The sequence below is a fragment of the Sorex fumeus genome, unplaced genomic scaffold, assembly GCF_029834395.1.
Source record: "Sorex fumeus unplaced genomic scaffold, SorFum_2.1 ptg000032l, whole genome shotgun sequence".
NCBI lineage: Eukaryota > Metazoa > Chordata > Mammalia > Eulipotyphla > Soricidae > Sorex > Sorex fumeus.
This window is the reverse complement of record NW_026606089.1, coordinates 12,677,798-12,703,192: the sequence shown is the minus strand read 5'-3', so window position 1 is coordinate 12,703,192 and position 25,395 is coordinate 12,677,798. Positions and strand designations below refer to the sequence as shown.

At 45.1% G+C, this 25,395-nt stretch overlaps 1 protein-coding gene across 1 annotated transcript in view; it reads right to left on the bottom strand.

Moving 5' to 3' along the window:
• The window catches only part of CHEK2 (checkpoint kinase 2), a 52,514-nt gene that overhangs the window by 13,946 nt on the left and 13,173 nt on the right, over positions 1 to 25,395 (bottom strand). Inside the window, exons 5-9 of the mRNA XM_056116593.1 lie at positions 23,806 to 23,896; positions 19,473 to 19,581; positions 15,180 to 15,233; positions 6,604 to 6,665; positions 2,851 to 2,950 (exon numbers count right to left, since the gene is read on the bottom strand). Of these exons, the coding sequence (XP_055972568.1) occupies positions 2,851 to 2,950; positions 6,604 to 6,665; positions 15,180 to 15,233; positions 19,473 to 19,581; positions 23,806 to 23,896 (416 nt within the window). The remainder of the gene's footprint in view (positions 1 to 2,850; positions 2,951 to 6,603; positions 6,666 to 15,179; positions 15,234 to 19,472; positions 19,582 to 23,805; positions 23,897 to 25,395) is intronic.

Here is a 25,395-nt window from a genome sequence, read left to right as displayed (position 1 = left end):
TCCTCCACCCCTCTAGGAGAGCCCGGCAAGCTACCGAGAGTATCCTGCCCGCACGGCAAAGCTTGGCAAGCTACCCATGACGTATTCAATATGCCAAAAACAGTAACAAGTCTCAGAATGGAGACATTACTAGTGCCCACTCGAGAAAATCAATGAACAATGGGAGGACAGTGCTACCAGTGCTTTTTTTTTTTTTTTTTTTTTGCTTTTTTGGGTCACACCCGGTGATGCTCAGGGGTTACTTCTGGCTCTGCACTCAGAAATTACTCCTCGCAGTGCTTTGGGGACCATATTGGATGCTGGAGATCGAACCCAGGTCGGCCACTTACAAGGCAAACGCCAAACACCCTACCCACTGTACTATTGCTCCGGCCCCAAAAATCTACTTTTTCTAAAGTAGAAAAAAAAAGCAATTTATAACAGTAGTCCTGTTATTTCACTTCATAATACATACCTCTTCACAACTGCAGAAATAAAAGGTGTCAGTTCAGTAATAAAAATGTCAAATGGGCCAGCAAGATAACAGAGTGGGTAGGGTACTTGCCCTGCATGAGGCTTACCTGAGTTCAATTCCAGGACCCCATATGGGCCCCCAAGACCTGCCAGGAATGATCCTTTAGTGCAGAGCCAGCAGTATGCTCTGAGCATAGCTGGGCATGACCCTGTCACTGTCACTGTCCTTTCGTTATTCATCGATTTGCTTGAGCGGGTCCAGTAACATTGTAAGACTTGTTACTGTGTTTGGCATATCGAATACGTCATGGGGAGCTTGCCAGGCTTTGCCGCGCGGGCGAGATACTCTCAGTAGCTTGCTGGGCTCTCCGAGAGGGGCGGAGGAATCGAACTCAGGTCAGCCATGTTGGCTGCGTGCAAGGCAAACACGCTACCCACTGTGCTATCGCTCCAGCCCGGGCATGACCCAAAAAACAAAAATGCCAAAAAGTAAGTGGTCCAAGCCCCGTTACCCAATAAAAAAAAAATATAAAAGTGATATGAAGATTTTAAGGCAAATATTTGGTGATATAAATATTTTGGGACCATATTTTAAAGAATCTATTAAAATACATACTTGCAAAATTATCTGCTTAAATACTGAGCATAGCCCTCAATTCACAGCACTCTCCCCAAAATATTACTCAAAGATTGACAGTCCTCAAAAACTTTATGCTCGGAGCCAGAGCAGCAGGTATGGCGTTTGCCTTGCATGCAGCCGACCTAGAGTTTGATCTCTGGCATCCCATGTGGTCCCCCTAGCATTGCCAGGAGTAATTCCTGAGTGCACAGCCAGAAATAACCCCTAGCACCGCCGGGTGTGACCCAAAAAGCCAAAACAAAACAAACAAGAGAATCACTTAATCACTTAATCACTTAATCCCCGTTATTCATCGATTTATTCGAGCGGGTGCCAGTAACGTCTCCATTCATCACGGTTGCGTGCTAGCGTAGCCCAATGGTATCTGTTCATTTTAGGAACATGTAGAGCCTCAAACCGATCATTTATTATTTATTATTTATTATCATTTATTATTATATAGATCACTATTCGGGTCTCTCAAAGAGGAATCGAAAGAACTATGCTTGGAATATCACGATTCACTCAAATGAGAGATAGAATCCGGAGTTCTGATCTTCGTCAACGCTCAAGAATCAGAGACGCTGTCTCATTTGCCAAGACATCAAAAATCAGATGGGCTGGACATGTAATGAGGTTTACAGACAACCGCTGGACTAGAGCCATTACTGATTGGATTCCACGAGACATCAAAAGATCACGTGGACGCCCACCTATAAGATGGTCAGACTTCTTCGTCAAACAAGAGAATACATTCTAAAAAAAATAGAAAACTTTATGTTCTAAAATAGTATACAGGGGCTGGAGAGATAGCACAGCGGGTAGGGCGTTTGACTTGCACGCGGCCAACCCGGGTTCAACTCCCAGCATCCCTGAGCACCGCCAGGAGTAACTCCTGAGTGCAGAGCCAGGAGTAACCCCTGTGCATCGCTGGGTGTGACCCAAAAAGAAAAAAATAAATAAATATAAAATAAAATAAAATAGTATACAAAGGGGCCAGAAAGATAATCCAGCAGGCAGGGCTCTTGCTCGATTTCTTGCACCTGGTGGACCTGAATTCAATCCCTGGCACCACTTATGATTCCCCAAGCACCACCAGGAGTAATCCCTGAGCCAGTGCCAGGCTTCCAAAATAAAAATAAAATTTAAAAATCAAGTAAAGGACAGAGAATTAAACGGGCAGGAGCTCATGCATTGCACACTGAAGCCGGGGGTCCCACAGGCAAGGCATGTGCATGAGCCCGTTGGGCTATCCCTCTGGCCCCCCTTTCTTTTTGATTTTGGATCTGGCTTTTGAGCTACACCCAGCAGTGCTTACTCCTGGCTCTACACTCAGGAGTCACTCCTGGCTGTGCTCAGGGACCACATGGGTGCTGGGGATCGAACCCGGTTGGCTGCGTGCAAGACAAGCACCTTTCCCGCTGGGCTATCTCTCCAGCCCCTTCTCTTTGTCTTAAGCTCCACAGCAAGCTTACTCGTTAAGTTTTTTTTCCAACAAACACACACATATGGCTCTACAGGTTACCTCCGTGGACCCTCGGCTTCTGCCTGACTCTGGAAGTAGGTTCTCTCAGAGGCCAGAGCAATAGTACAGCAGGGAGGGGGTGCTTGCCTTGCATGTGGCCAACTGGGGTTCAATCCCCCACGTCCCATGTGGTTCCCCAAGTACCACCAGGAATAATTCCTGAGTACAGAGGCAGGAGTCTGGGGGTCACCAGGTGTGACCCCTCGCCAAATAAACACAAAAGAAGCAGATTCTCTAAAGAAGAGCTTCTTACCTGCACAGCCAGGAGCATCTGGTAGAAATAGAGTTTGCACGTAGCCTCTTTCAGGCGTTTATTCCCTACTACCCTGTCAAACAGCTCTCCTCCTTCCATCCTGAAACACACAGGCAAAGGACGAGGGTTCATTGCTTGTTTGGGGGCATACCCGGCGATGCTCAGGGCTTACTCCAGGTGGTGCTTAGGGGATCCTATGGGATGCCAAGGATCGAACCCAGATTGGCCGTGTGCAAGGCCAAGTGCCCCACCCACACATACTGTTACTGCCACCCCAGCCCCCAAAGAGGGGGGAAGGGCACTTTTCTTCGGGAAAACTCACTTGGATAAAAGACAGGAACACAAATGAAACACATTTACTAAGACAAAGATCTACTTTTTTTCTGTCTGGGGTCTGCAGGATCAAAGCCAGGGCCTTGAAGATGCGAGCCGTACACATCATGGAGCTCCGTACCTGCCAGAGCAGCCAGCATAAATCACTCTTTAGGCCACTTTTATTTTTATTTATTTATTTATTTATTTATAGAATGATCACTGTCACTGTCCTCCCATTGTTCATCAATTTGCTCGAGCGGACTCAGTAACATTGTGAGACTTGTTACTGTTTTTGGCATATTGAATACCTTGGCTTTGCCACTTTGTCGAGCAGGCGAGATACTCTTGGTGCCATGCTCTCCGAGAGGGGCAAAGGAATTGAACTCGGGTTGGCCATGTTGGCTGCGTGCAAGGCAAATGCCCTACCTGCTGTGCTATTGCTCCAGCCCTGGCAAGCTACTGAGATATCTTGCCCGCACGGAAAAGCCTGGCAAACTACACAATATGCCAAACACAGTAACAACAAGTCTCAAAATGGAGACATTACTGGGCCCGCTGGAGCAAATCGATGAACAACGGGAGGACAGTGACAGTGACATTTATTTATGTTTTGTTTTTGGGTCACTCCCAGTGATGCTCAGGAGTTATTCCTGGCTCTGCACTCAGGAATTATTCCTGGCAATGCTTGGGGGACCAAGTAGGATGCTAGGAATCCAACCCAGGTCAGCCGCGTGCAAGGGGAACACCCTACCTGCTGTGCTATTGCTCCAGCCCCTGCTGCCACTTTTAAAGGCAATGAAACATTAAGCTTCTCCCACAGTGAAGATGTTCCCACTGGAAACTGCCAAGCCAAAAGGAAGGAGTGTGCCTGGCACAGGGCTGACCCCAGCACCTCATGTGGTCCCCTTACTCCCAAAGGCAGGAGAAAGCACTGAGCACCGCTGGGTGTGGCCCCAAAACTAAAAAGAAGCCCCACCCCACCCAAAGAAAAGAACCAAAGAAACCCACATAATTCATAGGTAGAAAACAGAGACTTAGGGGGCTGGAGAGATAGCTCAGCGGGTAGGGCGTTTGCCTTGCACGCAGCCAATCCGGATTCGATTCCCAGCATCCCATATGGTCCCCTGAGCACCGCCAGAGGTAATTCCTGAGTGCAGAGCCAGGAGTAATCCCTGTGCATCGCCGGGTATGACCCAAAAAAGGCAAAAAAAAAAAAGGAAAACAGAGACCTAGAATTTTCATTTTTGCAATGCTTCCCTCCCCCGCCAGGATTCTGAGACTGGTATTGAGTAGTAGGGTCTGAATTCCACCTCTATCAGGTCGCTGGGTTGGCTTTTTCTTTCCTTTTTTTTGGGGTGGGGGAAGGGGTTGGTTTTCAGGCCACACTGGTGATACGCAGAACTTAGTCCTTGCTCTGTGCTCAGGATCACTCCTGGCAGGGTTCAGAGGCCCGTGTGAAGTGCAGAGGATGGAACCAGGTTGGCTGCAGCAAGGTTGCTTCACGACCTGCTAACTATTGCTCTGAGCCTGCAGTAGGGCATCCCGCAAGGTACTGAACCCCTTTGAGCTTGTTTCAGCCTCATAAATATGGCTGTTGTCAGGCCAGAAGGTACAGAAGGAAAAGCACTTGCCCTGCAAGGGGCCGACCTGAGTTCGATCCCCGGCATCCCATATTGTCCCTTGAGCACCAGAAGGAGTAATTCCTGAGTGCAGAGCCAGGAGTAACCCCTGAGCATCGCTGGGTATGACCCAAAAACTCCAACACGCCCTCCCACCCTCCATGCAAATGGCTGTTGTAAAATGTTAAGGGTATTTAATCCACACTAGCCACAGTTACTGTACTACTGTTATTACTATTAAACGGTTAACTACATTCAGTCAGGTTCCGGTTTCTCCTCTCACAGCAACAGGCAGATCCTCTAGCAAACCAGGAAACATCCAGCCTCCTGGGAGCTATGACCGAGCTCTTTATTTCCTACACAAGAGGTACACAATCCAGGGTGCGAGGGCTACTGGGATCATTGGTGGTGGAGAATGGGCACTGGTGGAGGGATGGGTACTCGATCATTATATAACTGAAACCCAAGCACGAAAGTTTGTAAGTCTACAACTGTACCTCGTGGTGTTTCACTAATAATTAACTAATTAATTTTTAAAAAAAAAGAGGTACTCAACCCAACAGGCATAAAGTACCATTCCAGAGCAAGCATCACCTGTCTGCCTTAACAGCCATTCCAACAACAGCCGGACTCACTCAGGAACAATTGCTCAGGTCTTTGTCACAACAAATAAAACAGGACTTCTCCTTTTCGTTTCTTTTCCCCCACCCCATTTTTTGGGTCATACCTGACTGTGTTCAGAGGTTGCTCGTGGCAGGGCTCATGGAACCATATGCAGTGCTAGGGATCAAAACTGAGTCAGCCATGCGCAAGGCAAGCACCTTACTTCCTGTAATATCTCCCCAGCCTAAACACAGGCCTGTTTGTTTTTTTTTAAATGAGCTTTAATGGGGGCTGCAGGGATAGTACAATGTGTTGGGCATTTGCCTTGCACGCGGCCAACCCGTATTCAATCCCCAGCATCCCATATGGTGCCCTAGGCACTGCCAGGAGAAACCCTTGAGCATAGCTGGGTGTGACCCAAAAAGAAAAAAAAAAGAGCTTTTTAAGTTTTTTTTTCTTAATATATTGATTTGGTTTTGGAGGGGTCACTCCCAACAGTGCTGGGGGACCATGTGCTAAGAGAATGGAACCCGGGTTATTTAAAAAAAAAAAAAACTGTGTGCTCCAGCCCTTGGGGCCGCCTCCCCCTGCAAGGCTGGACTCTCCGGCTGTTGTGTACTGATGTCAGCGCGGCTTGGTCTCGTGTTGTGGCGAGGTGGACGAGGCCCCCAGCTGCCCTGGTGAGCTTCTACACATGTGGGGGTTCTGCCGGGGACAGGCTGGCCACTCCTTGCATCACTTTCTCTGTACATTGGGGCTTTGTGATCCCCATTCAGAAAAGTGATAGCAGGAGTAAGTTAATCTGCAGGCAGTCGGCAGAAGAGAGAGAAGACACGCTGGCCTCTCTGTGCCCATGTTTCTCTTCCTTTGTCCAACCGCTGCTCCTTCAACCTTTGTTACCTTCCCTGTGGCCTCTCCTGTCCTACAAGTTGTTCCCAGCAACGGCCAGCCACGGCCCCCACTTACATGCTATTCACCTGTGGTCCCTCGGATTAGTCCAGAGCCCAGCGAGAGTCGAGAACCTGCTCTAAGCTACCAGACTTTGGTAATATGGGGAAGTTTCTAGGATTGATACGAGCCACCCCCATATATTCTCTGAGCCCCACTAATATATAGATGCAGAATCCTCCAGGATGAGACACGTGCGCCAGCCTGGGTCCCTCTCCCGGCTGGTGAGCATTTAAATGGAAGCAACAACAAAAAATGAACTACTTACAATTCTAAAACAATGTAATAATCTTCAGCTTCAAAAAAGTCTTTAATCTTGATGATACAAGGCTGGAAAGGGGAGAAGACAGAAGAAAACGTAGTGAGACTTTTCAGGAGGCCTGACCCGAGAGCAGACAGAGGAGAATCCGCGAGGTCCACAAGAGGGAAAGAAAGAGTTGGAGAGTGAGTGGGTGCTCGAAGGAGGCAGGTAGGAGGGGCACTTCCAAGCCACCTCTCCAAGCAGAAGGAACCTGGGGGCCACTCCATATACTGGATCAAGGACGGGGACGGGGAGGGAGCTAACCATGCTGCCAAAGGGCTATGCAGCTTCAGACAAATGCAACGGGGACGCCTGTGGCAAGGCGCAACCACTGATCAAGGAAGCGCAAGGGAAGTTCTTCCAATCTTAGAAGAATTTGACAGCACTGTTGTTCAACCTTTTCACACCTGTACACTGGCCAACTGCCAAGAAATATCCCCAAGGACTTTTTTGGAGGGGGGCGAGGCGGGAGGGGGACACTTTTTTTGAACCGCATGTGGCAGTGCTCATGTGGCTTACTCCTGCCTCCCTGCTCGGGGATAACTCCTGGTGGGCTCTGGGGGACCCTATGGAGGGCCAGGGTTCAAACCCAGGTTGGTTGCAGGTGAGGGACGTGCCCTGCCTGCTGTAGTAGAGTTCCCGCCTCCAGCTCTCTTCTTTAGGGTCTAGAATTCATCTTCACATCTTAACTTCAGTGAATGCAAGACAGGCGAGACTGTCCCCTTTGGAGATGCCGACACCAGTGAAAGTTTTTTAAGGATTAAAGGTAGAGAGTTAAAGCAACTCCACCCCAGAAAGAGGGCTTCTCTCTCTCACAAAAGATCCCAGATCCTGGGCTGGAGGATAACACAGCAGGTTGGGCATTTGCCTTGCATGCAAGGGTGCGATTCCTAGCATCCCACATGGTCCCCCGAGCACTACCAGGAGTAATTCCTGAGTGCGGAGCCAGGAGTAACCCCTATGCATCACTGGGTATGACCCAAAAAAAGAAAAGAAAAAAAAAGATCCCAGATCCTTTGGGGGAAATGAGTCAAATGTAGGGGAGAGAATGAAACCCCAAAAGAATAGAGACCAGGCAGGAAACTGGCCACTCAGACTCTCCTGGCTTGCAGCTCTTCCCACGAGTGAGTTCTACAGAAACCTGTGACATTATTGTGTTGATGGCTTTGATTTTGGCAGTTCTGAGTTTGTTTGGGTGAAAGAAGGAAGAAATCTTTTGGTTATTTGGCTGGTCAGAACCAGAGTATGATCCTCCTTTGCTGGGCAGACTGGAGCTCCCCAAGTTTAACTCCAAGTACCTACCGAGTTCCTGATTTCATAAGGCTGCATGAGATCATGAAGAAATGGGAGGGACAGTAACAAGCTCAGTACCACAATTCTAAGTTTCATCTTCCCGCTCCTAAAGTCCCTGATGGCAATTAATCAGATTTATGGCCAGGATTTGCTCTAACTATCAGATAACATCGAAAGGTATTTAGAGTTATTAGAACTGCAGGGAGAGGCCAGCGAGATAGCTCAAAGGAATAGAGCACTTGCTTTTTTTGTTTTTTGTTTTGTTTTGTTTTCAGGTAACCACCTGGCGGTGCTCAGTTTCTCCTGGCTCTGCGCTCACTCCTGGGTAGGGCTCAGGGCCATATGTGGTGCTGGGGATCGAACGCAAGGAAGCTGCATGCAAGGCCAGTGCCCTATCTGCTGAACGATCACTCTGGCCCTGGAGCACAGGCTTTGCATGCAGTTTGATTCTTGGTACTAAGTGGTACCCAGAGAACTGAGTCAGGAATATTCCCCTTGGGTGGGTGGGCCAAACCCATCTTCCACATAAAAAGTTCCAAAACTTGGGGCTGGAGCAATAGCACAGTGGGAAGGGCGTTTTCCTTGCACAAGGCCATCCCAGGTTCGATTCCCAGCATCCCATATGGTCCCCTGAGCACCGCCAGGAGTAATTCCTGAGTGCAGAGCCAGGAGTAACCCCTGAGCATCGCCAGGTGTGACCCAAAAAGGAAAAAAACAAACAAAACAAAACAAAAAAAGTTCCCAAACCTGCAGATTTAATTAAGCCCACTTTACAAAATTAGCATCTTCGTCTAAAATACAATATGTCAACTGTTTTATGTGATATATATCTTAAGAAGCGTACCTTCTTATGAGAGAAAAGAAATTGATTGATCAATCAATTGCAGATGTGTGCACATGTATGTTTGGTGTTTTAGTCAGTTCATTGTCTGTCTGTCTGTCTGTTTTGTCTGCCTGTCTGTCTATCTGTCTCTGTGAAACACTCGAGTGTTGGAACCAGGCTGAAATCAGAAGTAGAAATTTTAGAGAAGTTAGTGATATGCAACCCAGTGATTTAAGAAATGCAGTTGTTTTTGGAACCTGTTAGACAAGGGTTAATCCTTATCAGAAGGTTGAGCCTATAGAGAAAGCAGAATTCTCAATCTAAATTTCTTGGTAGAATAACATTAATGATTATGTGATTAACAGTTGAAATCCTTTTGATCTTAAGAATCTTGTAGTATCTAGAAGAGCTATGGAACTAGAGCCTGAAGCTAAAGTGAAATAAGAGTTCAGAGAAAGCAAGACCTTATCTTACAAGCCTCAGCTAACTTTAATGAAAAACTAGGCCGCTTTTACAAACTACATAGGTACAAAAGACATTAAGTTTCCTTATTTTCCTAAACAGTGGCAATTTATAGGATAACAATTGGATTTGTCCATTCTCCCATGAAGAAGCCCATATCCCAGTGCCCCTTGGTTACTATCCCCATGCCTGTTTCCGAGGCTAATGTTCCTCATTTATACCCAGTTCTTAAGGACAATCCCACAGATCCACCCTTTGCTCCCCACCATGACTTCCCTTCTGTCCTATCCCCAGAGATGAGGCAGACCTCCAGCAGGAGGCTGCCCGATATCTAGAGTGCAAATGGCCCCCACACCTCCCTACCTTTTCTTCCTGACCTCCCCCTTACAACCCTAAAATGTATTTGCAAGAGAAAATTGACCTCTCTTTGGCTGCAGAATTCCAGAGTTATGCACTGCTAATTAGTAACTTGATCTGGAAAACCTGGCGCCAGGAGAAGACTTGGAAGAACTGAAACCTCAAAAGTGAAAATCACGTACACGCCCTTTGGGCAAATTCAGAAATCTCTGTGTGACTGGTGAGTGTGGTGCGCACCCGTGTAAGTGGAGGACCGGTCCGAGCAAGTGTAGGAGTGTGATCTGTGCGTGTGTTCCTAGTGTGTGTATTTTCTTAATATCTTTCTCCTAGTTCTGTTAATTAAGATTGTTTAACATGGGTCAGAATCGAACGACCCCCAAAGCTTTAATTCTTAATCACTTCTCTGAGATCCACAGGAAAGTTCAGGATCTGGGCTTGAGGGTCAAGAAAGTTTGGCATTTATTGTTCATCAGAATGACCTTCTTTTGATGTGGATTGGCCCCCACAAGATTCCTTCTCAACAAACCATGTGGCTCCAGTAAAAGAGGTAACCTGTAGAAAATCTGCTGTGAAGGTATACTCCCCTGGAAATCTCTAGGGGGCATGGGGAAGGAATGTGATAACCTCTGTGTGAATGGTCTCTGCAAAAGAGGCACCCCTTCTTTGCCTGTTTTGTGTCACCCTCCACTAGGAGGAAGCCCACTAGTGAGAAAGACTCTGGGAAACTAAGGCAGGCCAATTTCCAGGCATAAGATCCTTTTCCCCACCCAGGTCTAACTAGAAGATAGAGGTCAATTGAAATGTTAATGAAGACAGTTCAAAAAAAAAAAAAAAGGGGGGGGGTAAAAGGCCAAAGTAAAGGCCAATTTACAAGGGCTTAGAATCCCCTTGGAGAGGCCAAAGTGACAGACCTGGAAAAAAAGTTTTGCCAAGGAACCATCCTTTTTTTTTTTATAGATTATTGCTTGCAATTAGAAAAACATCCTAGGAGCCTCCAACTAGGTAGTTTAGATAAAGAGTATCTTGTTGACCTCTGTAACACCTTGTTGCCTGAGTATAGTGGGGAAAGATAGCCAGTAAATGGCAGTTTGCATTACCAGATTATTTTAGAGTCAGATCTTTGCAGGTAAACTAAAGAAATAGGAGTATCAAAGCAGAGGAGGCAGGAAAATGCAACATCTTATGATTAACTGTTTGACATCAGAAACAAAGAAGTGTGTCACTAAGGAGCCAATCCCCATGTCTGATAAGAATCTCCCTGCCTCAGAATTAGCCTTGGCTAAAAAACGGTAACATCTTTGTCATAGTTTATTTTGCCGGCTTATATCAACAAAAGCGCTTTCCTGACCCATTTTTAACAAGCAGGAGACTGGCTGGTCAGGCTGGGAAATGGGGAGCAGTGTTTCTCCGCCCTGGGGACTGTCCCTTCCTTTCTCAGACCATCAGTTTTTCCCTGTCATTTTTGAAGGGTCAGATTGATCAATCAATTGCAGATGTGTGCACATGTATGTTTGGTGTTTTAGTCAGTTCATTGTCTGTCTGTCTGTCTGTTTTGTCTGCCTGTCTGTCTATCTGTCTCTGTGAAACACTCGAGTGTTGGAACCAGGCTGAAATCAGAAGTAGAAATTTTAGAGAAGTTAGTGATATGCAACCCAGTGATTTAAGAAATGCAGTTGTTTTTGGAACCTGTTAGACAAGGGTTAATCCTTATCAGAAGGTTGAGCCTATAGAGAAAGCAGAATTCTCAATCTAAATTTCTTGGTAGAATAACATTAATGATTATGTGATTAACAGTTGAAATCCTTTTGATCTTAAGAATCTTGTAGTATCTAGAAGAGCTATGGAACTAGAGCCTGAAGCTAAAGTGAAATAAGAGTTCAGAGAAAGCAAGACCTTATCTTACAAGCCTCAGCTAACTTTAATGAAAAACTAGGCCGCTTTTACAAACTACATAGGTACAAAAGACATTAAGTTTCCTTATTTTCCTAAACAGTGGCAATTTATAGGATAACAATTGGATTTGTCCATTCTCCCTTGACACAAGGAGCTAAGGTTTATCAGGCTACACCCATCACAGTGCTCCTGAGTTACTTCCATTCCTTTGTTTTTCGTAATCACTTCTATATCTATATGCTCTCCTCCCCAACCAGCTAATCAGCTTTCCCCCTAGTCAGAATCTGTTAATTTGTAAGATCAGATCCTTCTAGGACACTGAACTTGTGTTGTAAATTGTGAGTCATCTGCTAAGTGAGAATCTGTCCTAGAAGAATGTTCTGACTAGTTTGGATGAGGCTAAACATTTTTTCCTTTCAAACAGCCTTAAGTAATAATCTCAGTATACTCCAAGAGGCAGCTTCCCTTATCTCACAGAAACCTTGCTGTTAGAGGCAGCTTCTCTTATCTCACAGAGCAGATCTCAGGTGCTAGCCAGGCCTGATCTTTGGGGTGTAGATGCCAGACTCCAAGCGATGTTGCCTCACCCCACCGATTCCGCCGTGAGCCTGTCTCCGCCTTCACCATCACCACCCTGTTCATCCTTGGCCTTGTGGGCGCCGGCATAGGCATCGCTGCCCTGGCTTCTCAGCACTCTGGTCTAGCCACACTTCGTGCTGCCGTGGATGCCGATTTAGAGTGCCTTGAACAATCCATCTCTCACCTCGAGGATTCTCTGACATCTCTTTCGGAAGTTGCTCTTCAAAACCGCAGAGGACTGGACTTGCATTTTATGAAAGAGGGGGGATTGTGTGCTGCCTTGGGGGAAGAATGTTGCTTTTATGTTAACCACAGTGTAGTGATTAAAAACTCCATGCGAGAATTAAGGGAAGGTTTAGAGCGAGTCTTCTAGCTCTGGGTGGGCCCTGCATTTTTAACTGAATTACCGCTTTTGTTAGACAGCGAATACACTTTGACCTTTTTGCTTAATTGTTGCTTCTAATATGGTGTTATAAGACCGCCCTGGACAGTGGTCAAAAACTACTATCCTGGCTGTGAGAAGTTGTGTTTCTTATCCTTATGCTGTGTTATTGGGGTCTTCAAAAAATTTAGCTATAACTTCCTTTGGTAACAATTCCTATCATGTGTCTTGCATTAATTGCATCTTAACTAATTGTGTCTCTCCGGAACAAAGGAATAATGCAACAGTCTTGTTATTGGTATGGAGGCCATCTTTTGTGATGTTACCAGTACATTTACCCAATATAACTTGGTATGATAATTCAGCTATGCAAGTTCTTGAAGAGTTAACAGCTTTAATTCGACCAAAAAGGTTTATTGCTGCATTGATTTTAGGAATCACAGCATTAATATCTATCATTACCACATTTGCAGTAGCCACAACAGCATTGGTCCAAGAAATTCATACAGCCCATTTTGTGAATAACCTAAACAAAAATATTACGTTTGCTTTATCTGAACAAGTTATTATTGATAAGAAATTAGAAGCAAAATTAAATGTATTGGAAGAAGTAGTGTTAGCCCTTGGTCAGGACGTTAATAATTTAAAAAGAGTAATGGAAACCCGTTGTCACGAACAATTTAAAGCTATTTGCGTTACCCCTTTGCCATACAACACCTCTTTAGATGGGAATAAGGTTAAACATCATCTCATGGGTGTTTGGCAAGACCAATCCATTACACATGATCTTGAAGGAATACAAAGAGATATTGCAGCCATGAGTCAAGCGTATGATAAGACAACGGAATTAAGTGACCTGGCTACTAGCCTGACTGCTGGAATCAAAGCATTAAACCCATTAGATTGGATCCAATATATTCTTATATTTGCCTTATTAGCAGCTGTCATAGGAGTTATTTTGTTCATATTTCCTTGTTGTTTTAGAGGCATGGCACAATCTCTCCAACGGGTTAAAGAAGATCTGTATGCCGAGCGTCTAAAAAATAAAAAGGGAGGAATTGCCACGCCGTCAATGGTGTCGCCCGCGTAGCAACCTGCTAAGGTGACCTGGGCCTGGCCCAGGTCCCGCGGGAAAGGGAGGTTCGCGACCTTTGGGTCTATGCCTCCGGCGCCCCCTTTTTCTTATCCTGCTTTGTGTGCTTCTGTGGCACTTTGGTATGTGGCTCTTCTGCATCCCGGATGGAGTTTATAATGGTTGCCTGCCAATTTTACTTATAAGTTAGGTATTTAGAATTAATAAGTAGAAGCTTTGTAGTTATAGTTTGCTTTTAATCATTGTGAAATCTGTAGGAAACTAAGGAGATGTTAGGTTTGACAAAGGTCAGGAGTCATAAGTGAAACCAAACAATAACAGGAGCCAGAAAAACCGCCAAATATTGTGGCTGAAACAATTAGATCCTTAGCATACAGTACAGCCCTCAATTTCAAGCAAGGGTGCCTAACATAAAAGAAAACAATAAGTTACCGTCTGAGAGAATGAGGGACATTGTGAAACCTCTATCCCCCCATACAAAAACTGATTCAAGCACATACACCCTGGAGTTTATTAACAGAAAAACAAAGTGTTGCAAACCAATATATGGGAAGGTCCGAGACCCTTCCTGGATTGTGATGTGTGGTTAAGACCCTGTCAGATGAAAACAAAAGTTGCTGAAGAAAAACAATGATAAAGAACTCTGTAGAAAGGGGAACCATGGTTAGACATTAAATCCTGTGTAATCACTGTAAAGAATTCATAGGTAAATGTTTTGTCCTAATTTGAAGCAGGAAGTGTATTAAGAAAGTGTTTTTGTCCCTCGATATTTTTTGGAATATGTCACCAATAAGTGACCACGATATGATGTAATGTCCGATTGTATTCTGGCCCTTTGTTCTATGATTTTGCCTTGACTGTATAAAAAAGGAACTCTGTGCTCAGTAAAATCGCAGCAGCACTCAACCTCACTTGTGTTGGTGTCTGTCTGTCATCGCCGAATCTCCTGCTTTCCTGTAAACCTTCTCCCACGTCCCTCAGCCTGGTGGTTCCCGACCGAGCCAGTCTGCGGCAGCGTACCAAATCCTTTGATGAAAAACTAAGCCAATGAAAGGATCATATAATTATTTAAGAAATCTTTACTTTTGGGGAGTTAGAAGACTTCCAAGCAGTGCTCAAGGGACCAAAAAACCAACCAAGCTGGACAATTCAATTCCTGGGCCTACTAATGGAGTACTGTGAGGGTCTGTCATGCCGGGGGTCACCAGGGTCACTGAAACAGTGCTCAGGGACCATGCAGGCCACAGTTGGCTGTTCTGGACAGGGAAGAAAAGTAGGTGATGCCAGGGAGGAAACCTGGAACTTTATGCATGCAAAGTACACGTGCGCCCCCCCCCCCCCAACCATTTCCCTAGTGCCTTAATCATGAAATCTGTATACTGTCCTCTCAATATCCTGGGATAAAGCTCATCAGCTAAATGACAGCTCGGAAGGGACAAGTGCACACATGTGTATGAGCAAGCATGAAACACACTACATGTGCACACACATGTATTAGCAAGCATGAAATACACGCTACATGCACACATGAGTGTTAGCAAGAATGAAACATACACATGCATACTCACATGCTCAAAGAAGCCAAGCGAACACTAGTTTTATGAAACTGCTACTTCCCATATTTCAAGATAAGAGAATGTAAATACTGGTCATATACTTACATGATTCAGTTTTTTCAAAATCTCAATTTCTGTTTCAACATTGAGAGCTGGATCCTTGAGTTAAAAAAGAAGTACTTTAATAGCCCATAGTTAGAAATTACTTATAGTTTATAAATAGTTCATATACTTGTAGTTTTCTAAACTTTGTTGATGAAAGGCTTTTCAAATACTAAATTGAGTTCTACTTATATAGAAAAATCAAAGCCTAAGGTCAACGACTTAAATAATTCACAAAAATGACTTCATCAAATGCTTGGCAAATAGCACAAGCATGAACTAAATTACCAGGCCTGACGCCAAGTTCTGTTTAAAAATAATCATCTCAGATGCCCCTGGAACTGGGTTCTAAAATCATTCCCACTTTCGAGAGTTTACTGAGGCTCAGAGAATGCTGCCTCGTCCCGGTTCCCACAGCCAGAAAAGTTTCTTCTGATACCACAGCTCAACTGCTTAAACTCCATTGTTTCAGGAGCTGCAGAAATGTTTAAATTCACAAAAACGGTAAAATAGGGGCCAGAGAGATGGCTGAAAAGACTGCCTGGTCTCCTGAGCTCCGCCGGGTGTGTCTCTAAAACCAAAATAAACAAAAGCATAGACGAAAAGGTAATTCAGTTAAACTGTATGAAGAACATGTTAAATCAGATTTCTAGCAACACAGCACGCTCGGGTTCTGATTTCTGACATGTTTACTGAGAGTCTGATGAGAGGAAACGTCAGGGAACTGAAATTTCTCCCCATTACAATTCCAAAAGGATGAACTGAGTAACACAATCTCCCGGGCTACACCCTTCACAGGCAAAGAGGAGGTAGGGTTACATATTTATGTAAAATGAACTTCAGCTACGAAAGCCAGATGTTTAATTTTAAGTCTCCCTCTTCCTGTAAGCCGTTAAATTCATTACCAAGTCAGGGTGTACTCTGATGATAAAGAGAGCTAAGAGTTCAACAAGATTGGAAGGGTGAAATTAAGAAATAAAACTTGGCTCCAAGTTTGCCCCCTGTCCCCTGCCAAAATGGGAACCAAATCCACAATCACAGGGGAACAGACCATAACCCAGTGCACACAGAAAGGAAATAACTCTTGCTGTGTGAGAGAGTGGCACTGCCTTTCGTGGGGGGCTGAGGGTGGGGGAGGAGTAGACATTTCAAAACGCTCGGTAGGAAAGCCAGAAACAGTTGGTCACCAAGGAAAATATGATTAGGGGCTATGATTTATGTAAATTTGTTGGGTCATGCATTTGGCCACTTTTCGCATGCAATGAGCATGCTTTATGGAAATACAATAAAATGAATGGGCAGGGCTGGGAGACAGTTTAAAGGTTACGATGTGTGTCTTTCTTTCTGTCTTTTTGATTTTTGGGGGTTTTTTTGTTTGTTTTTTTGTTTTGGGATCACACCAGGCAGTGCTCTGGATTTACTCCTGGCTCTGCACTCAGGAATTACTCCTGGCGGTGCTCAGGGAACCATATGGGTCGGATGTTGGGGATCGAACCCGGGTCAGTCGTGTGCAAGACAAGGGTACTACAGCTGTACTATGCACGTCTAGCCTGTGCATGACCCTGGTTCAATTCCCTGCACCACACAGCTCCCAAAGAATTGCTGGGTGCAGCCTTGGAAACTCCCAAGCCCTGCTGGGGTGGCCCAGATAATCCCTGGCACCCCGGGCCTGAGCAGCACCTACTCCTCGGCTCTCACAATGAACCGCCACCTCCATCAGTTGGCAGTTGCTGTGGGGCCCACAGGCCTCGAAAGCACCAATTTTTTTTTTTATTAGTGAAACACCATGAGGTACAGTTGTAGATTTACAAATTTTTGTGCTTGGGTTTTGATTACACAATGATCAAATACTCATCCCTCCACCAGTGCCCATTTTCCACCACCATGGGTCCCAGTATCCCTCCCACCTTCCATCCCCCCATCCCCCCACCTCTGTGGCAGGGAATTCCCTTTTGTTCTCTCTCTCCTTTTGGGTGTTGTGGTCTGCAAAAGAGACACTGAGTGGCAATCATGTTCCGTCCATAGTCTACTTTCAACATGCATCTCCAATCATGGGAGGATCCTCCCAACACCCTTTATTTGGTGCTCCCTTCTCTATCTGAGCTGCCTTTTCCCCTAGCATGTGTGGCTGGCCTCCAAGCCATGGAGTAAACCTCCTGGTACTAATCTCAGCCACTCTTGGGTGTTTGTCTCCTATTTTGTTACTTTATGTTCCCCAGATGAATGCAATCTTTCTATGTCTGTCACTCTCTTTCTGACTCATTTAGCTTAGCATGATACTTTCCATGTAGTACCACTTGTATGTAAATTTCATGACTTCATCTTTTCTAACAGCTACATAGTACTCCATTGTGTAGATGTACCAAAGTTTCTTTAACCAGTCATCTGTTCTTGGGCACTCAGGTTTTTTCCAGATTCTGGCTATTGGAGCGATAGCACAGCGGGTAGGGCGTTCGCCTTACAAGCGGCCAACATGGCCGACCCGAGTTCGATTCCTCCGCCCCTCTCGGAGAGCCCGGCAAGCTACCGAGAGTATTCGATATGCCAGACACAGTAACAACAAAGTCTCCAATGGAGACGTTACTGGGCCCGCTCGAGCAAATCGACGATCAACGGGAGGGCCTTTACCTTTACCTTTACCTGGCTATTGTAAAGAGTGCTGCAATGAACAAACAAGTGCAGATGTCACTTCAACTATACATTTTTGCCTCTCTGGGACCCTGAAAATTTTTTTAATGAAAAAGAACAGCTACTAAGACTAGAGAGGGCAGGACTCTTGCTTTACATGCTGTCAACCTGGTTCAATCCCTGGCATCCCATATGGTGCCCTGAGCCTACCAGGAGTGATTCCTGAGCACAGAGCTAGGAGTTAATCCCAAGCACTACTAAGGAGTGGCCCCAAATCCCAAAGTTTAAAAACTAAAATAAAAAAGAATAGCTTGTGAAGTGCTATATTGTCCTTTTCCCCTGCTGAAAGCAATTGTTTACTACAATCTCTGTGTAGCTCAATTCTATAGTAAGACAGGGACACTTGGTTTCAAACGTTATTCCTTTTTTTGTTTTGGGCCACACCCAGCGATGCTCAGGGGTTCCTCCTGGCTCTGTACTCAGAATTACTCCTGGCGGTGCTGGGTGACTGTATGGGATGCTGAGAATCGAACCCAGGTCGGCCACGTGCAAGGCAAATGCTCTACCCACTGTACTATCGCACCAGCCCCCATTATTCCTTTTTAAGTATAGTTATAAAAAGCTGCCTCTGCTTAATTGATGTGTCGGCATAAGTTTCCTCTCTTAAAAAAAGAATAGCTATTATATTAAGTTACTTTAAAACAATTTAATTTCTAATTAAGATTCAAAAGTTCAGGGGCCAGGGATGTGACTCAAGTGGCAGAGAACATAGCTGATGTGTCCGGTCCTGGGCATCAGATGGCCCCCACCCCCATCCCAGCACTGCCAGGAGTGGCCCTGGGCCTGGGGCACTGAGCGATGTGCCCCCTACCACACCACTAGGACCCAAAACTAAAAATCTCTAAATGCTACAACATTCATTGGAAATGACGGAAATAATGCACGAGGGCAATGGTTGAATATGATCATCGATGCAATAGAAGCTCAATCATCAGAAACGATATATTAGCGGGAAACTTCACGCATTAATGCTTCTGTGGAAAAGCGGAACAGGAAACTGTATATATGACATGATTTCAACCGTTTAAAAACATGAATCATACGAACAAAGGCTCGAGAGAAAGGAAAAACTGAAAACAGCTGTGTGGTTCCAGGACTGGATTATAAAGGGGTTTTTTTGTTCCCTAATTTTTCCCTTTCATTTATTGTGGAAAGCAATCTTGAAACAAGGTGGAGGGCAGGGAGAAATTTCTTGCTGGGTACATTACTATGTACAACCAAAAGATCTCCAAGTAAGTTTACTAAATCCATCCGGATGCTCAAAAGTATTCAATGTTCTTGGATATACATTTGCATATCTGAGCTGAAAATCTCTGCTGGTCCCCAAAAATCACCACTCTAAAACGATCTGGGGAAGATAAAAGTTTTCAGAACAGCTAAGCAATCCAAAATGCGGTACTGAGGCTGGAGAGATAGCACAGTGGGTAGAGCATTTGCCTTGCACGCAGCCAACCCGGGTTCGATTCCCAACATCCCATATGGTACCCTGAGCACCACCAGGAGTAACTCTTGAGTGCAGAGCTAGGAGTAACCCCTGTGCATCGCCGGGTGTGACCCCAAAAGCAAAAAAATAAAAAAATAAAAATAAAAATAAAATGCGGTACTCACTACTTCTCTCTCAGAGTGAACAGCAAACTTCCTTTTGCTGATGATCTTGATGGCGACTTTCTTACATGTTTTCTTCTGAAAAGCCAGCCTCACCTCTCCACAGGCACCACTAGGAGGGAAAAATAAAGGCAAAGATTGTCAGGACCTTTTCATCATGAGCTGCAACTGAGTCACCCTGACCACAAGGTTTTTCCACTTCTACAGTCGCAATTTTCAAAGAACACATGAAATCTGGTCCAGGTCAAGTGTCAAGGACCTAGAAGGATGAAAACTATAACAACAAAGTCTCACAATAACAATGAGTCAGCTCCAAATTCCATCCCTCTAAATTCGAGCTGAGTAATACAGACTCACAATAAGTTTGACTGTGATAATCCCCAGAAATAAGAGAATCAGTAAGACAGAATGGCTAGGGCCGAAGAAAGTACAGGACTCAGGCGCTTGCCTGGCATGAGGCTGACCCCACTTGGGCCCCAGGCAACGTAGATCCTTCCAAGAGCACCACCTGGACTGAGTCCTGAGCTCAAGCCCTGAGTGTAGCTGGCCGTAGCTCCCAAATACGAAACAAGCAAAATGACAGAATGGCTGAGGATGGCAAAAATGAAACCGAAGGGCTGGAGTCTAGCAGGGAAGGCGCTTGCACACACAGACCTGGGCTGAAGCCCCAGCACCAGAGACGGTGCCCTGAGTCCCCCTACGAGTGATCCTGGTGGGACAGAATAGGGAGCGCATACATCTGCAGTGGAACAAAGCATTAAACTGCGAGGAAGAGGGCTAGAGCTTTAGCACAGCGGCTAGGGCGTTTGCCTTGCACGCGGCCGACCCGGGTTCAATTCCCAGCATCCCGTATGGTCCCCTGAGCACTGCTAGGAATAATTCCTGAGTGCACAAGCCAGGAGTAACCCTCGAGCATCGCCAGGTGTGACCCAAGAAGCAAAAAAAACAACAAAAAAATAAATAAAACCAAAAAACTACGAGGAAGAGGTGATGCTGTGTTATGAAGTGTAGGGTGGTGAAGGTATGTGTGAAACCCTATCAATAACAGGAGAGTAAACCAGAGTGCCAAAACTTTTCTTTGAATCACAGCGCTATACACATTTACAAAGTTGTTCATGATTGGATTTCAGTCATATAATGTTCCAATACCTGCCCCTTCACCAGTGTACTTTTCCTATCAATGGTCCCACTTTTCCCACTCCCATCTCAGGCCTCCCTCCCTCCTTCCCTCCTCCCCCCCCCCCCACTTTTGGACCATTTGGTTAAATCATTTTAAAAAAAAAAGAAAAGGAAAGAAAAAAAAAACAGAAAAGTTATCGCTGAATGCAGAGCTAAGAGTAACCCTGAGCACTGCCAGGTGTGGCCTCCTTAAAAAAAAAAAAAAAAAAAACAAGCAAGCCACCTGAGGGGCAGGGAGACAGCACAGGGGATAGGGCCAATCCCAGTTCAGTGCTGATACTACCCGGACCCCTTTCCCAGCACTGTCCACGGTGGCACCAGTGTTCCCTGGCACCTCAGGGCCGAGCAGGCCTGCAGCTTCAGTACACACACACACACACACACACACAGTATCTGAAACAAGAAACATGTAAATTACTTTCATGGATTCATTTCTTTAATATTCTCTATCTTCTAAGGATAAGCACTTATGTCACAAATTACACCCTAAATAAAACGGTGATACCTGCAAAGTGAAATGAATGCGTTACAAAATTAACCTGTTTGCTGCATGCGTCAAATATTTGCATTTAATTGGCATACTATTATGGTGGAAGAATGTACCCAGAACTCGACTTACGGCTCTCCTCCGAAGGTTGGCCAAGGGAACTCCTATTAGGGTCCCCCTGCCAGTCTCACAGTACCTTAAAACCACTGTGGGTAAGCGGCCTAAGAGCTCCTTCTTACTGCTCATCGGACATAACACACACTTTACCATCATAGTCTGTTTCGTGTTTGTTTTTTGGGTTTGTGGGCAACACCTCGTTGTGATCAGGGTTTACTCCTGTCTCTGCTGCATTCAGGGTTCCATATGGGGTTCTGAGGATCGAGCCCAGGCTGGTTGGCTACATACAAGGCAAGCTCCATAGCCTCTGTACTATCACTCTGCCACCCGCCACCCACCCCCCGATTAAAATCTGTTATTTATTTATTTATTTATTTACAAAGGCGAGCTCAAATCAGGCTCTCCATCCCCCCACCCTTGAGGGGTGGGGGATAGGAGGTTGGGAGGGGGGGTTCACACCCAGCAATGCTCAGGGCTTACTCCGAGCTCTGCACTCAGGAATTATTCTTGGCAGTGGTGGGGCAAACAAATGGGATGCCATGTATCATCCAGGTCGGCTGCATGCAAAGCAAACACTCCACCCGCTGTACTATTGCTTTGGCCCCTGTAATCCGTTAAAGTATACAATTCAGGGGGCCAGAGCAATAGTACAGCAGGTAGGTAGGGCATCTGCCTTGCATGCGGCTAACCCGGGTTCGATCCTCGGTATCCCATATGGTCCCCTGAGCACTGCCAGGGTAATTCCTGAGTGCAGAGCCAGGAGTAACCCCTGTGCATCACCGGGTGTCACCACACACACACACACACACACACACACACTATACAATTCAGCAGCACTAAGTCCTTCCTCAATGACTTGCAACCATCATTCCTACCCAGTTCCAGAACTTTTTCATCCATCCAAAACAAAAACCCATACCTCCGCAGTATCCTGTCCCCAGACCCTGACAATCTAATCTAATCTACTTTCTGTCTCTCTAGATTTGCCGGCTCCGGATATTTCATGGCAGTGGAATCATACGATGACGCCCTGGCTGTGTCTGGCATCCCATTTTGCGTATTATCATGATTCACCTTATACCATGAGTCAGTATTTCATTCCTTTCTCATTCCTAGAGTTCAATAATATTCCACTACAGCACCAGAGAGAGCGCAGGATTTAAGGCACCTGACCCCAGTTTGATCCCCAGTGCCACAAATGGTCCCCCAAGCACCACTAGGAGTGACCCCTAAACAGAGCCAGGAGTAACTCCTAAGTTCAGCCAGGTATCGCCCTCAACCCTACTTCCAGGGCAAGGACAGATCACGTTTTACTAATCCATTCACCTGTTGGTGGACACTGGGACTTTCTACCTTTTGGCTCTAAAGGCTAGATCATTTTGCACACAGTTTTGCTCTTGTACACCTGTTTTCAATTTGGGGGTGTGTCTACCTGGGAGGGAAAATGGGTGGGTGCTGTGAGGACTAACTTTTGAAGAAACCACCCCAAAGTCCCCCACACTGTCTGCACTAGTTCACATTCTCCAGCAGCAGTGAAGGGGTTCCGATTTCTCCACATTCTCGCCACACATAGGCCGTTTCCCTCGGTTTCTTGCATATGCCACCCTTGAGGCTACAAAGCGGGTATCTCATCGTGATTTTGATTTCCATTTCCCTAAAGATGGCTGAGGCATGGGATCTTCTCATGTGGTTTTTGGTCAACTGTCTTCTTTGGAGAACTCTCTATTCAAATCCTTTGCCGATTTTAATTTTTATGATTTCGGCTGCTCTAGTAACGGACAAGATAGCAGATTCGTTTCAGGAGGGACAGAATGACTCAGTATTTGTAAATACGGTGAAATGTTTACCACTTTTGGTTTAGTTAGCATCCACCCATTCTGGTTTTGGTTTGGTTTGGTTTTCTCTTTTGGGGCCCCACCTGCTGCTGCTTTGGGGTTACTTATGGTTCTGCACTCAAGAGTTACTAAGGGCAGTACCCAGAGGACTATATGGGATGCCAGGAATCGAACCTATGTCAGCCGCAAGCAAGGCAAACACCCTGCCCCCTGTACTATGACTTCAGCCCTATATTCACCCATTTTCAGTGGGGTAAAAAGTCTTTTTATGTCTTTGCATTCTATGAGACCATTCTCTATTTCCCTTATTAGATATTTCATTTATAAATACCCTGTCCCTTTCTGTGGAGTATGCCTCACCCTCTGAAAAGTGTCTTGAGTAGGACACTTGCCTTGCATGCGGCCAAATCAGGCTTGAGCCCCAGCACCCAGCATGGTCCCCAGGAACTGCCAGGAGTAATCCCTGAGTACAGAGCCTGGAGTAACCCCTGAGAACTGCCAGTCATTGCCCAAAAATACAAAACAAAATAAATAAGAGCTATCAAAAATAAAATTTATGGAAAAATTCTTCATTTCAGTGATGCTCATTGACTAAACCAATATCAATCATGAACAGGTATACCCTATAAGTACACAGCGAAAAGAGATTATAAAAAAGTAACAACAACAACAAAAAAAAAAGCCTTAAGTGTTATTTCTGTAAGATAAATCATTTTACCTTCCAAGAGTTTTTGACACGATGTACTCATCTCTTAATTCCTGAGGATACACAGACTGATCATCCACAGTCAAATCAAAAAATACAAAAACTAAGGAAAAAGGGAGAGAAATAGGACTTGTTAATTTCATTAAAGCTCCTAAAATTTAGCAAACACATGAATTCTAAGACAATTATTGCATTTACCATCTAACTGTAAAGGGATTGTTTAGCTAACAAATCACATAACTTATAGAAAAGCTATAGTCAAATTTGATTTTTATGGAAAACACAGCATTATTCTCACCATAGTAAAGAAAATCCATAAATAATCCTCCCAGGATGGGAGAAGCATGCTGAAAGTAGGCTATAGACCAAACATGATTGCCACTCAATGCCTCTTTTGCAAACCACAACACCCAAAAGGAGAGAGAGAACAAAAGGGAATGCCCTGCCACAGAGGCAGAGTGGGATGGGGGAATGGGGGGGTAGGAGGGATACTGGGATCCGTGGTGGTGGGAAATGGGCACTGGTGGAGGGATGGGTACTTGATCATTATATAACTGAAACCCAAGCACAGAAATTTATAAGTCTACAACTGTACCTCATGGTGTTTCACTAATAAAATTTTTTTAAAAAATCCATAAATAAATGCTGGACATATTTCTTGATGTCAGAATATTAATCAATTGTCCTCATAATTGTTCTAATCTGTCCAGATTAGAAATCCAGACCAAAAAGCAATTAGTTTGAGACTAGAATTAAAAAAAAAGTGGTTACAAACAAGTAAATAAATATTCCACTAAAAATTAGATCATAGGTCATCATACTACCATTATCTTCTCTTAGCTATTTATAACTTTCCACACCTGGTATTTTATACACCAAACCATTTTGAACCTACTTGTAAATAACACTTAAAATTTTTTTCCCAGGGCTAGAGCAATAGCACAGCGGGTAGGGCATTTGCCTTGCACGGGGCCAACCTGGGTTCAATTCCCAGCATCCCATATGGTCCCCTGAGCACTGCCAGGTGTGACCCCAAAAAGCCTAAATAAATAAATAAATTTTCCCCTCAGGGGCCAGAGCAATCGTACAGCAGGTAGGGTGCTTGCCTTGCATGCAGTCAAACCAGGTTTGATCCCCAGCATACCATATGATATGGTTCCCCAAGCACCACCAAAAATGTCTGAGTACAATCTGGAGTAAGCCCTGAGCATCACTGGGTGTGGTTCCCAAATAACAACAAAATTCCTTTTATTTCTCCATTACTCGAGGAATAGCTCAAAAGAAGAAAAAACAAAAAAAAATCTTCTCGTTTAATAAGCTAATGATGCACATTAGATTGCAGGTCAAGTCTACAGTCTGTTATCACATACTTTGACAAAGTTATCTTTTTGTTTTGGGGGGGGTCACACCTGGCAATGCACAGGGGTTACTCCTGGCTTTGCACTCAGGAATTACTCCTGGCGGTGCTCAGGGGACCATATCGGAAGCTGGGAATCGAACTCAGGTAGGCCGCGTGCAAGGCAAACGCCCTACCCGCTGTGAAATCACTCCAGTCCTGATGAAGTTATCTTTGTAGAAGCAGTACATGTCTAACTTTCAAAG